This window comes from Camellia sinensis, chromosome 1, assembly GCF_055761805.1.
Source record: "Camellia sinensis isolate YWXY chromosome 1, ASM5576180v1, whole genome shotgun sequence".
In the NCBI taxonomy this organism is placed as follows: Eukaryota; Viridiplantae; Streptophyta; class Magnoliopsida; order Ericales; family Theaceae; genus Camellia; species Camellia sinensis.
This window is the reverse complement of record NC_138961.1, coordinates 86223189-86236860: the sequence shown is the minus strand read 5'-3', so window position 1 is coordinate 86236860 and position 13672 is coordinate 86223189. Positions and strand designations below refer to the sequence as shown.

At 37.9% G+C, this 13672-nt stretch overlaps 1 protein-coding gene across 5 annotated transcripts; it reads right to left on the bottom strand.

Annotated features, from left to right (window-relative positions):
• Positions 1–8916: 8916 nt before the first annotated feature.
• On the bottom strand, positions 8917–13376 carry LOC114266909 (receptor-like serine/threonine-protein kinase At4g25390). Of its 5 annotated transcripts, none has more exons than XR_014336722.1 (3): positions 11078–13376; positions 9542–9604; positions 8917–9444 (listed from the first exon to the last, which is right to left on the bottom strand). XR_014336722.1 is itself a non-coding variant. In XM_082880729.1 (3 exons), the coding sequence occupies exons 1-2, from the start codon at positions 13138–13140 to the stop codon at positions 9584–9586; spliced, it is 2079 nt and encodes a 692-aa protein (XP_082736855.1). In that variant the 5' UTR covers positions 13141–13376; the 3' UTR covers positions 8917–9444; positions 9542–9583. The 5 variants fall into 5 exon arrangements, 3 of the variants coding, with proteins under 3 accessions (XP_082736855.1, XP_082736861.1, XP_082736868.1); XR_014336721.1 differs by having other exon boundaries at positions 8917–9441; XM_082880729.1 differs by having other exon boundaries at positions 11083–13376.
• Positions 13377–13672: the final 296 nt, after the last annotated feature.

Here is a 13672-nt window from a genome sequence, read left to right as displayed (position 1 = left end):
GGAGTCAATGAGGGGATCCTTGTGCACTTTTTGACTTTTTAACTAAAAAAGTAGAAGAAAAAAATATGTATGTTTCGAAAAAAAAATTGACTTTTTACGAAAAAATATGTAATAAAATATTGTGGTATATATCAAAATTACCGGATTGCCCTTCCTGACACAATGAACAACACTACACTGACTTTCCATGCATTTCAATTATTTTTTATTTTATGGGAATTTGTGGCTTACATTGTGCCACGTTTTCTTTTTGTATGGGAATTTGTAGCTGCACTTTTTTTTTTTGACCCGATAGATTTCCTGCCAAAATAAGGTGAATAGTTTGAACTTTTTTACATTTTTAATGATTTTTTGACTTTATAGCTTTTGTAGGTGATACCAAATCAGTCCTTAATATGGTTGTTCTAGTACCCCTATATTTTATATTAAAAAAAAAAAAAAAAAAAGTTACATTCATACCTTGATGTACCCATAAAAGTATTTGAAACATACCCATCCCGAGTTGTACCCAACATTCAAAAGGTATCAAATACATATTTTTGCATACTACTAGGTAAGTACCTGTACTTGTATTGCAATATTTCAGAGTCCTCATGCTTTCTAGAAGATTATAAAAGGTAAACAAAGATAACAATCAATTGTCAATTTCATGCATGTTTTAAGGATACCCTAGGAAGCACTAATATGCACACGGCCACAAGACAGTAATTTCTTTAAAAAAATGAAGACACAACACAGTGAGGACATGGCCAAAAAAAATTATATATTTTTATTTGATACATAACTAAATATCAAGCTTGGTCTCAATTTCTCAATAAGAGAATCAACAACCCAAATCAATTAAAATTAACAATAATCTAACATAATAATAATAATAATAATAATAATAATAATAATAATAATAAATTCAAATCAACCAAATATGTGTTGCATTAAGCTCCATGAATCCTTAGAAGTCGGTCTTTCAACTTCACAACTGTGTCCAGATTTGTGTTGTGTTGTCAATGATTTGATATAATTTCTATATATATATAATCTAACCCCAAAATTAGCTTTGAAACTTTAAAATCAGACCCGGTTGTGTCCCAAAGTGGAATGAGGATCCTCTCCTTGCAGCCCTCATCCTTGCGCCTGTCCTTGCAGGCCTTCGGGTCTACTTTTAGGCCTAATTTTGATAATCCGAACCGTTCATATTTTATCATTTATTCAGTATATCATACCTGTAAAAAATCAAGTTGATCGGATATCAGAAAGCATGTGTTCGGAAAAATGTTTATTAAATTCTTTAAAAAATAGTTTTTAGTTCAATTTTTCGAACACATGCTTTCTGATATCCGATCAATTTGATTTTTTACAGGTATGATATACTGAATAAATCATAAAATATGAACGGTTCAGATTATCAAAATTGGGCCTAAAAGTAAACCCGAAGGCCTGCAAGGACGGGCGCAAGGACGAGCCTGCAAGGAGAGGCTCTTGACTCAAGTGTGTCCCAGCAGTAGGGGTGTTCGCGGATTGGTTTTGTGCGGTTTGCGGTTTAATTTTGACCCGCCCGCATCTATGCAGCTTGGGAAAAAGTCAACCCGCAACCGCCCGCAATGCGGTTTGCGGTTTGTGCAGGTAGGGTTTGCAGATGTGCGGACGGTTGTGGGCGGTTTACACTTTTTTCTTTAAAAATTAATTTTTGAGATTTTTTTTCCCATCAAATTTAGGCATCATATTCATTTTATATATTTGTGATCATTTGACAACAATTTTCTGATGAGTTTACAAATAAAAATTGAATATCAATGCATTAAATGAAATTATCCAAAACAAAGAGACCTATACTAGCATTTTTGTCATTAAAAAATGTATATCAATGCATTAAGGTTGTACTCAATTAGAATTGCCAGTTCAGTAATCAATAATCAAGCTAGAAGTTCTATCGACCACCATAAGGAAAATTTTATTAAAAAAAAATGGATGAGTCACCAATAAAAATAATATAAGAAACCAAGTTTAGGACTTGATAATGGTGAAAGTTGAGAAATACTTAAAAATAAGGATTCTAGTGTCATAGAGAACATAATGATGCTCCTGTTAAAGTTACAAAGTTGGTATATGAAAAAAAATTTAATAATAATAATTAAAGTACAGGCGGTTTTTGCGGGTTGCGGTTTAACCTGCGACCCGCCCGCAACCCGCAAATTTGTTATATTTCAAACAGCATCCGCTCGCATTATGTTTGCGAAACTGCCCATTTATATGCGGGTTGGACGGATTGGGTGGTTTGAGCGGGTTCGGATAAACCTTTACCCACCCCTACACAGCAGTACATACAAAATGGAACAGAAACTTGAAAGGAACCATTAGTAAGTGCCATAACTTCTGATTTAAAAATAAAAATAAAAATAAAAAATAAAAAAAAGGGTGCCATAACTTGCAGCAACTTTATTTAATCTAACGATAATGATTCCATCAGTTCCAAATCTCCTAAACCACAAAATACTGTAAAATTTGCTTACCTTGACAAGTGGATTAATAGATTGCAAGTAATCAACTGAAAAAGCAAAATGAAAAGTGACCCAAAAAAAAAAAACTCAAAGTTAGTTGTACTGATAGCGCATAATTAGGAGGTAAAATTCAATATCTCCTTGATTAATCAAAAATAAAATTTTTATTTACAAGACCTAAACCAATTTCTTCCTTGCTCGTGCATCTTCTAATAGGTTAAAGCAATAATTACGTGATGATGAAGCAGTTGTCTAGTTACAAAAAAAAAAGTAAAGACACGAAAAACTAAGCTACAACATCAACACGGCTTAACTCAGTGCAAAACCTCATAGAGTTTCGTATTGTTGATGAATGGGACAGCTAGTTTATCATAAAATCAAACGTGGCCATATTATGTTTTGCCTAATGAATAATAAAAACTATCCTACTCTCTAAAATGAAAATTTTATCTTGGAAAATAGTAATCTAGATTGACAAGTGATAGGTGCCGAAATGCACACATTTAGGCCCATTCAAATACAATTGTTAGTAATTGAATTATTGCTTTGATATCACCCGGTCTCCTCATACCTCTTCAATTCTTCCTGTCACTAAAGGGAAGCGGATCACTTGACGGTAAGTTCATGTAACTGTCTGCATGGCGTGCAACCATCCTCTCTCCAAAATAAGATTGCAAGTAGATGGGACTTTCAACACCCAAAACTCTACTTGCTTCACAATTGAGCCAACTTTGACTGGCAATATGATCTTCTCCACAGGTCATTCCGGCTGGGAGTTAAAGCCGACTAAAGGTAATGTTGCTGGCACCAAGTCTTTGTCCTCCAGCTTCAACTGCTTGAAGGAGTCATAATACATTATTTCGACCGAGCTACCTTAGTTGATCAAGATCCTCTTTATATCAAAGTCTTTGATGCGCAAAGTGACGACTAACGCATCATTGTGGGGAGTCTGGATCCTCTCCAAGTCCTTACTTAAGAAAGATATTACATCTCTTTGCTCGGTCTTCCCTTTCTTGTTTACTGGCTGAACACTAGGTACTTCCCTAATGTGCTCGACCTTCTTGATCATTCCTCTGAGCTCATATACCCCCTCAGGTTCGATGATTCCATAAACCACATTGATTACTCCTTGGGCAGGAGCTTTTTCAATTGCCAAACCATTTGGAAGGGCTTGATTTTGGGGAGCCGCTCTAGCTTCACCCCCAATGAAGTGATCCAAGTGGCCTGTTGCCGCCAATTCTTACGAGTGTTGTTTCAATGGCACACAATTCTCAATACGGTGTCCTCTTTCGTTATGAAAGGTGCATCGATACTTTGGATCATAGCCGCTCTAAGCTTCACCTAACTTGGCTAGCTACCAAATGTAAGGATTGTTTCGGATCTCACTCGTTATTCTGTAGATGGATCTATTAAAGACCGTAGTGATGCCAGTGCACGCCTTCAACTTTCTTGCATTCTCATCTTCATTATTCCGGGGCGGGTCTACGCGGTTGCTGTTGCGGTTCCTCCTATTGCGATTATTTTGGTTATTTTCTCTCCCAACCGTGTTAACCTTTGCGGAAGCCCTTCTGTCCACCCCTACTGGATTTGCCCTTACAGCAAACCAGGCTGAGTTTTCTTCCACCCTGATGTGCTTTCTTTGCCCATCAACTCCTGCATGGTAGAAAGCAAAGTCATAGTAAGTGAGTCTCTCAATCTATGTTCGATTGGCAAACCATGCTTGCATTGCACTATAGCCAGGTTGGTGAGGCATTCGCTAATTTCATTGAACATCTTTCTATACCTGGCATTGTAAGATTTCAACGCCGCCTCCCAATACCTGGCATTGTAAGATTTCAATACCTCCCCTTCTTCCACTGTGACCTTCAATAGGTGGTCAACTTCTTTTAGTGTCTTGGTGTTTGACTTGAACCTAGTGACCAAAGCTTCCGCCAACTACGTCCAAGTATCTATGCTTCCTTCTGGTAGCCTTTCAAACCATGTCAAGCCTAACTCTCCCAAGCTTGACGATCAGTGACTGATGTACATGTAGGATCAGTCTTTCCATTATAGATGGTGAATTTAGGTTCATGAAAACCAATTGGAAAAAGCGCATTCTTGATTTCTGGGGAGAATGGCTAACGTTGTAGCCTTGCCAACTGTTTATCGACTGGCATATGAACAGCAATGCGTGGAGTTGGCATTGCTACTTCCACGCTACCATGCGACCTAGGCGCTAAACTCTGCAAAGCAGGTATCCTCTGTGCTTCTCTTAAACATGCCCTTTCATCAAGAACTATCCTTAGATCCTCCGATCTTGCTGAATACGAGTACCTGGATGTTAACAAAGTATGTGAGGAATGATAAATGCTTCCTTCTGGCTACCAGAAGGCACATGCCTGGCATGCCTCCTTTACTCCTTTGAATAATAGGATTGGGTACGCTCATTGTGGATTTCCACTCCAACAACACCCTTTCCCTTAATTTAAAGTATTTTAAGCCCGAGAAACAAAGACTCAAGACTCAAAAGATGTAAATAATTGAATCACGCAATAAAAGCCCAACCCATGAGATTTAAAGAAAGAAAAATTAAAATTGTTGTAATCCCACTATAGAAGTCACTATGCTCAGCCTTCAGTATTTTGAATGTATCTCTCTCATCCAATATTGGATTGAAGTGATTCAAGTAACATTAGAAAGATAACTCAAAGGTTTATGATTTGTGTGTAATAGGAATTTTCCAATTTTGACTTTTAATAATAAGATAAGCCTAAAAAACTAGGAATAATTACATCTGAATTTTCCTTTCATTTTGGGAAATTCTAACTTCTTGGGTATTACATAGTAGGCTACTAATGTCTATTAATATAAAACGAGGGCTACTATTTACCCTTATCTTTTTACTTTGCCCCCCACATCTTTGAACCCCCACCTAGGTAAATGAGTCCCCCCCCCCCTTTCCATTTTCTCTTTAAACCCCCACCTTAATTCCAAATATACTCTCTCCCCCAATTTACCCCTAACCTCTCTACCCATCACCGACATTCCCCAATTTCCACTAGTGACACCAATTTCCGACCGCCACTGCAAATTCAAGTGAGACCCAGAACCCACAATTCAACAAACGATCCACAAATTTCAGTAACCAACCGATGACAAATCTAAAAAACACCTCTTCTGGGCTTGGCCACAACTTTAACAACACAATAGTTTTCGATTCGATCTCTCTCTCCGGTTTCGCCTCCTCCATTGGAAACAACACGCTGTCAATCCCCTAAACCAAAATCCGACCATCGGTGTGAATATCTGGGTAAAACAAGTACGTCAACGCCCTCATTGCGCCTCTCAAACCCATAGCAATCACTAACACCGCGAACGAGAGAGCGAGGTCTAGTCCAGATCTACACAGATCTGGAAGAAGAAGCAAAATCGAGAGAGATCGGGAAAAATGAAAAAGAAGAAAAAGAAAAAGAAGAAGAAGAAGAAGGTGGAAAGGTTGGGTCGTGATGGCGAGGGTGAGCGGCGACAAGGTTGTTCGCGACGAGGCAGTGGTGTTGTTCACAATGGGGCGGCGAATGGCAGAGTTAAGTTGCGATGGCAAGGTGGGAGAAGAAACTGGTTTATGTTGAAGGCAGGGATGATCATCATTGTTGGAAAGGGAGTCGCCAATCTGGCTGGTGGTGAGGGATTGGGTGGTTGTAGCTGGCAGTGAAAGGCTGGTCAGCGACGGGTGGAGGTGGTAGTCGGAGTTGAGAGGGGTTAGGTTTACATTTTGGAAAATTAGGGTTAAAATATTATGGATGAGAGTAAAAGCGGAATTTTATGTTGGCACAAAATTTGAATAAATAAAAAAAATAGAGGTAGAGGTTCTAAGAAAAAAGATAGGGGTAAATAGCAACCCTCGTATAAAACCCTATTCATTAATAGGGTTGTTCATGATTTTAAAGAGAGAGGGCAAAGGCTACGAAGACATGTGTGGCTAAGGAGCTTTTCTCTTAGGATTTAGATGAATCTTTACTCAAGTAGCAATGGTTTGTATTTAGTTATAGATTTCTATTATTGATTCAACAGTTGTATGAGATTAAGGCTTTCCTATATTATTAATTTGTTTTGAATCTTTCTACCCAGCACATATTCTTAGTTTCTGTGATTCTAATTGCATGCTTATATAACAATTTTTATTGATTTGCTTTTACTTGGTTAAAATAGTTTATACTAGGGGAGTCGAGTCGTGCCATGAGACGACTCGTGCCAGTACCAGAAAATCTATGCTAATCGTTAAATTACAAATTAGACGATACTATTGAGACTTGTAATTACTAACAGACCATAGTTGAATTGAATTACAAATCACTAAATTGTTACAGCTCATTGATTACAAGGTTATAGTGGATCCGAAACCTTAAGTCTCTTCTATTTGATTAATACCAATTTAATTATATTTATTTTTTTAATTTAATTACACAAAATTCTTCAAAATTCTTTATAGTCATGAGAAAGAAAATAAGCATTATGGAAAAAAAATTGTGATTTAATTGATGTGGTTTCTTCATATGCTTCTTCTTACCAAGTGATGACAATCAATTAAATTTATAACTTGCAGACATAGACCTGAAATTCCAACCTATAACGATATCAAAGAAATTGCAACAACATTTTTCAAAACTCTATGTTGATCATAGTAATTCCTGCCACAATGCCCATGGTGAAAGTTCACAAACTGTGCTCCAAATATAGTTATGTGCAAAATCAAAATCTCACCCAACAACAACCAAGTCTCTTCTTCCTTCCTCTATAGCTTCAAAATTTTCAAGGTCTATTTTTCAGTTATGGAAAGCTACAAAGGTTATGGAAAGCAACAAATATATTGAGCTATTAATTGTGCTCTTGAGAAGAGTAGCTCAGTTTGGTTTTGGATTGCAATAATCTTGAAGTTGAATCTGGCTGGCTTCTGTAGTTGCAGTAGCAGATGTTAGGTTGATTTGCGAGTGGATGTTTTATGTAACAAATCATATTTTCAACCCAGCTTGTAGCTGTTGGCTACGGAGGCATGCCCTCCTTTTTGTTTTTGTTTTCTTCCTTTCAAAAAGTTATTTTTACCGACCAAAAAAAAAAGGTTATGGTTCTATAAGGTAGAAGAAGACTTTGGATTTCTAGATGGGGAAAAAAAGGCTATAATTAGTTTGAATTTGAAAGTTCCTAGTTGCAGGATTTGCAAAAAGTGGTTGCTGAAAGGTCTAGAAAGCATGCAATTTAGTGTTTAAATGGTTAAATTGAAAGCCAATAACTAAGGAAAGTGGTTAGTACAGTTAAAGCTTTTATTTTCTATGACTGTGAATAGTAACCCAAGAATAGCGCTTGTAAGAGAGACAACGACACCACCACCGCCGCCGCCACTGCCACCGACAAAGAAGAAGAAGAGGGTAGGATACCCAATGATTTTACCTAGACTTTCCTTAGAAATTACGCCTTACGATAATTTGCACAAATTCTCCAGAATGAAACTCCATAAAATAGTTAATTATATAAATATGTAGAGGTTGTTGGTCTCCTAAATCTACTAGAACTAATTAAAAAAGTGAGAAACTTTGACTAACTAAAATATTCTATTAGCTATCTATAAAACCCAAAAATATAACTTGACTCGTAAAATGACCCGTAGGCAATCCCTACAAATTATAGGCTTATAGCCAATGTCCAGCAATTTGTAAAAAAATCCAAAATATCCTTAACTACTAAAGCCTAATAAAAACAAACAAAACTCTCCAGCGCTCTAATTTATAAGAAAAACATAAAAACAAAAATAAAACTAAACGTAAATATTATATGAAGCTCTAGGTGTGTTCCATTGGAAATTTGAGAATTGCCCTTTTTCTTCTTTTCATGTTATGAATCAAGAAGAGAAGCTTATAGTTACGTGAAAGAGCTAATTACTAAGGTAGGAGAATAACTTCAATGACCTTGGACAATTTGGAAAAATGAGCTACTGAGCAAAGGAAAGATCCACAAAGTTTAACTATTAATGAAAATTCATGGAGAAAATTTAGACTAGTACCAGTAGTACCATTAAGCCTTAATTATTCACTACAGAGACAAGACAAAATAAAAAATAAAATCACTATATATAGATATCAAAAGATGCAAATAAAAATGCAACATAATTTGTCTGCGTGGTTTGGAAATTAAATCTTTCAAATTACCTGTTTGGCACTTCACTGATCAAGATACTCACAGTTTAAGCTTCAGAGTGGGATAGTTTCGACTTCTAGCTGCAGCATCTGCTATTCACCTGGCAATGAGGTCAGTGCGATGGAAAATAACATTCATATTTTTGTTAGGATTTATGAATCTGATTAAATCACAACCTTACAACTAGTAACACAATAATCTTCTGAGTCTTTTTGTCTCGGAGAAGCACATTACTGACTCAAGATGCGAGGACTAAACACTAATGGTGAAACTTTAAATGCTGATAAAGTGGAACATGTCTCTCAATGTTCGTAAAATATAGCTGATTTACATTTGCAAGTGATAATTTTAAGACCACAAAGTCATAGAAGTTGATCAATGATCAAATCCATACCACCATTAATTGCAGGCCAAGAAGAGTGCAAGGTAGTGTTGAACAATCTGGAACAAGGCCTTCAAGAGCTCAAGCGTTGTAGGTTTATGTTACTTTGGTCTCATCTGTTCATAGTTCTCCACCCAACATAGTAATTTGGCCAAGAAAAAATACTTCTGTTTGATTGCTAGTCATTTCTTACTACACTACAAATTAGCGTACATTTTTGTTTTTGAACTACGTGATTAACTGTGTTTATGTGCATAAATTTGATTGCTGCAAGCCTCCAACATGATAAGCACTCTAACACGCTGGAAACTTCAAGCTGTCTGAAGTATGGGAATATAGTGTAGTCAAAGCCTCATATCCCACTATCCTCCAAGTGATGTTGTGTTCCCATGGTCTCTGCTGCATGATTAAGAGATAGATCCCAAAAATAATATATTGGCAAAAACCACACAACAGAACAGAAAACATTGAAGAGTCAATACCGTGATATCCATACCTGAATGTTTGCATTTTTTCCATCTGCCCTCTAATTAATCAGTCACCAGACCTTCACCAATTCCTTCATCCATCAAATTCAAATTTGATGAATAAAGAGCTAAAAGTGAGCTTTAATCATTTCATCAAAGTTGTTTCAAATCAAGAGGGGCAAAATTTTCAGCAAATTTTGAAAAATCTTTTACTCAAATTTGATGAAATTTTAAAAAGAGAAAGGATTGGAGATGATTTTCTTTCATCAAAAATGGTCAAAACGAACTTTTAGGATAAGTTTGAAATTTTTCAAAAAAATCTAATGAAAGCAAAAGAGTAAGGACTAGAGTATTCCATACCACGTCAAGCTTTTAATCAAAATTTTCACTCAAATATGATGATGGGGGGAAAAAAAATTCAAGGATTGGAGTTGCTCTGAAGGCACAGACATTGGCTCTTCTGTTTTTACGCTTTATCTAGTTGGAAGTGTTCTTGTCACTTGAACTGAATTTATTGTTCAAGTTTTTCCACACAACAAGCATCCCAATTCACCATAATGGAAAATTAGGGCTAGTCTAGTGGTATGGAAATTTAGAATGTGATCCAAGCACTATCCACCATTTTCCTTGGCTACACAGCAAGGCTTAGAAGGTGTAAACTATAAACAAGAAGGAGCCCAAAGCCTGTACTCAATAACTCTTCACTATATTAGGGATTACCTTCACATGATATTCATATAGATAACGATGTCATCCATATGCCACTGAGAAAATTTAGAGGAATTATTTGAGTGGGACAACAACTTTGTCTTCTCCAACCATTGACTTTAGCATGCAGTAACTAGACAATAACTTTGTCTTCGCCAACCATTGACTTTAGCAGGCGGTAACTAGTATCACAACATTCTTGTCTCATATGTTGATATTACCCGTATCTGTATTGGTAGCGTGTACATCCATGACTGATACTAACACTTAATTTTTTATTTTTATAGAATTTAAACATTGTTTTCTCCTACTTGTACATGGATTTTTATTTTTTATTTTTTATTTTTTTTGGGTCAAAAACTTGTAGATAGGATTGCAAACCTACAAAATCTAGTCAACATTTGTATAGTATTTAACAAGCATCTAGCCCAATCACTCCTTTTTCTAATGAAAAGAAGAAAAAAGAAAACCAAAGTTACAAATCACAGACCAGTCTCTAATCGCAATTAATTAAATGCAAAGGAATCCCCTTAGAGTTAAGATTTCTCACCACTAGAACCAATTGCAACATTTAGATTGGCATCCAACTATTCTTGGAATTCGTAGAATTCATTGTATGAGAAAATGAAATGGGTTTAGGATCACTGATTTTCCTTTTAACAGGTAAGAAACAAAATGGTTATCTTGAATCACAGTAGATAAACTAGTGTCCAAATAAGAGGAAGTGAAAGAAGTCAAATCCATTAAATATGTAGATCTTGTGTTTTACACAAATCACCCACTGAGATGATGAAGCAATAAGCTACAATAGTATACCATTAATCATGAATATTGGACACCAGACAGTAGAAACTCACCGGACCTTTTTATGCGGTTTGAAAGGAAAGCGGGAGGGAGTAGAAGGGGATAATTCAACTGGTAGCTGGGGAGATTCCAACTCCCCAGAAAGCATTCCCACAACTTCTTTCATGGAAGGCCGGCGAGCAGGCGATTTCTGAAGGCAGAGAATCGCAACAGTAATGCATAATAGAGCTTGTTCTCTATCCAAAGATTGAACAGACTGATCAACTAAATCAATAAGCTTCCCTGCACGTGCCAGATGACGTGCCCAGGATATAAGATTGGCGCGTTGGAATTCGGACATGGGTGAACCAGTCACCTGAAGTGGCCTTCGACCAGCAATTAAAACGAGCAATAGAACCCCAAAACTGTAAACATCACATTTTTCCGAGAGATCCCCACCACCACCATACTCAGGGGCAATGTAACAAACAGTTCCACGCATACTCGGTGTGCTGCTAATGCCACCACTTTTGGGTATCTCTCCACTAGCAGAGTCATAGCTGTTGCGATGACCTCTCCAAAGCTCGCCACTAAGCCCATCCAACCACCAGTCCACACTACCTCGACTACTTCTGCTCCTGCTCCTCTTCTTCTTTCTATTAACATATAATTCTTCATCCATTGGCCACAAATTATCACTATTATTGCCATCGCTTGTCGACCCTTGTTTCTTCTGCTTTTTCTTTTTCTTTCTTGCTAGTTCTTCACAGTATTCCTCCTTCCACCACTCCCTTGCCGGTCTCCTCTTCTCTTTCTTCACATTCTTATCCTCATCCAAAGTGGTCCACCAATCCAATCTTTTCTTATTCTTCTTTCTATCTGATTTGCCAATCGGCCCTGAACTCGAAGAAGGAGCTCCAACCCATTCACTTTTCGGCCTCTCCTTCTTGATCTCACTGCCAATCCATTCCATCACATAGTCCTTCACAACAGCCGACTCTGTTCCATCGTTATCTTGTTTCCACCACCAATCCTTCCCTGAACTACTCTTCATCCGCTTCCCACCCCTCTTGACACCACCACCATTCACCATTTCCACCCCACTCCCCACACTGGCCCTATCGAAATTCCCCTCCGACGGCGATGCCATCGGTGAAAATGACGCTCCCTCAACCGTATCAGGAGATGCCAGAGTCCCAAAAACCGTCTCTGGCGATCCCTCCAACCCCATAACCATCTCCGGCGAAGTCTCGGCGATCGGAACCCTAACAAAACTCTCCGGCGAGTGATTAACACCAACGTTGAACTCGTCTAAACCCATCGTCGTCAGACTCTCCGTCTCTTCAACCACAGATCCATTGTCCTCAGCTCTGCCTCCACCATTAAACTCCAACACCTTTTTCCCCTCAAATCCACCGTTCATTACAGCAATTTCACACTGATCCTCCGGCTTCAACCTTGCCAAACCAAAATCACTGATCTTCGCTCTGAAATTCCGATCCAACAGTATATTACTCGGCTTTATATCGCCGTGAATCACAGGAGGATCACAGAAATGGTGGAGATACTCCAAACCTTTTGCTATATCGATTGCGATCGCGAAACGCTTGTTCCACTTCTTCAACTCCTCACACTTGCGATGGAGCAAGCAATCTTGCAAGCTTCCATTACTCATGAGCTCGTAGACCAGTAACATACGGCGTCGCTTTCGATCGGAGGAGAAGCCAATGACGGAGACGATGTAATTGGAATCGATCTTTCCGGCGAAGAAGATTTCGTTCTGGAACTCGCGCTCGCCTTGAAGAGAACCAGCGTCCATGAGCTTCACGGCGATTTCTACGTTGTGGGTGGTGAGAGCTCCGCGGTAGACGGAGCCGAAGCCGCCCTGTCCAAGGCGGTGGTCGGCGGAGAAGGAGGAGGTGGCGTGGCGGAGGACGGAGTAGGAGAAGCGGTGTGGGGGCTTCGAGTCGGAAGGGACGGTTCGTTTGCGGATGATTTTGCGGAGGCAAAGAGTGAGAAGGATGAGGAGGGAGAAGGCGGCGGCGACACCGCCGGCAAGTGGGGGGAGGAGGCGGTGGCGGTGGTGCGGCGGCGGCGGCGTTAGCGGCGGGTCCGGCGGCATCGGGCGAGAGGGCATGGTGGTGGTGATGGAAAATTGGTAGAAATTGGAGAATCAAGAGCTATGATGATGATGAAGAAGAGACATGAGTTTTGCCTTTTGGGAATGGTAATTACAAAAACTTTTAGCCAGTAGTTGAAGAAAGCAGAGTATGTTATGTTAATCTGTGTGAAGTGCCCACTTTCTTTTTCTTCATCTTCTCAACGAAGATGGAGTTGGTTTGGTGGCCTGCTTTGTTTACTAAAAATAAAAAATAAAAAATTAAATAAAAAAAAAGTAGGGTCACATATGTTAGCCGAAATTAAATTGATAAGATAGGAGATTCAAATCTTCTTTGGTGATATTATTTTTTAGTTTAAAAGTTAAAATGTTGTTAAAAAAATTAAAAAATTAATAATTTATATTAAAAAAATCAAAAAAAAAATTTCTCATTACTTTTTACATATATTTTTATAAAAAATTAAAAAAATATTTTAAATATATTAATTTTCACATTATATTTTAAATAAAAAATTAAAAAGTTAAAAAAAAAATCTGTTTTCGAACGAGA

Excerpts from the sequence above, each read along its gene's own strand:
- LOC114266909 (XM_082880729.1), bottom strand. The coding sequence starts at position 13,140 with ATGCCCTCTCGCCCGATGCCGCCGGACCCGCCGCTAACGCCGCCGCCG. Across the intron at positions 9,605-11,082 it reads CTTTCAAACCGCATAAAAAG|GAATTGGTGAAGGTCTGGTG; the intron begins GTCCGGTGAGTT and ends TGATGGATGAAG.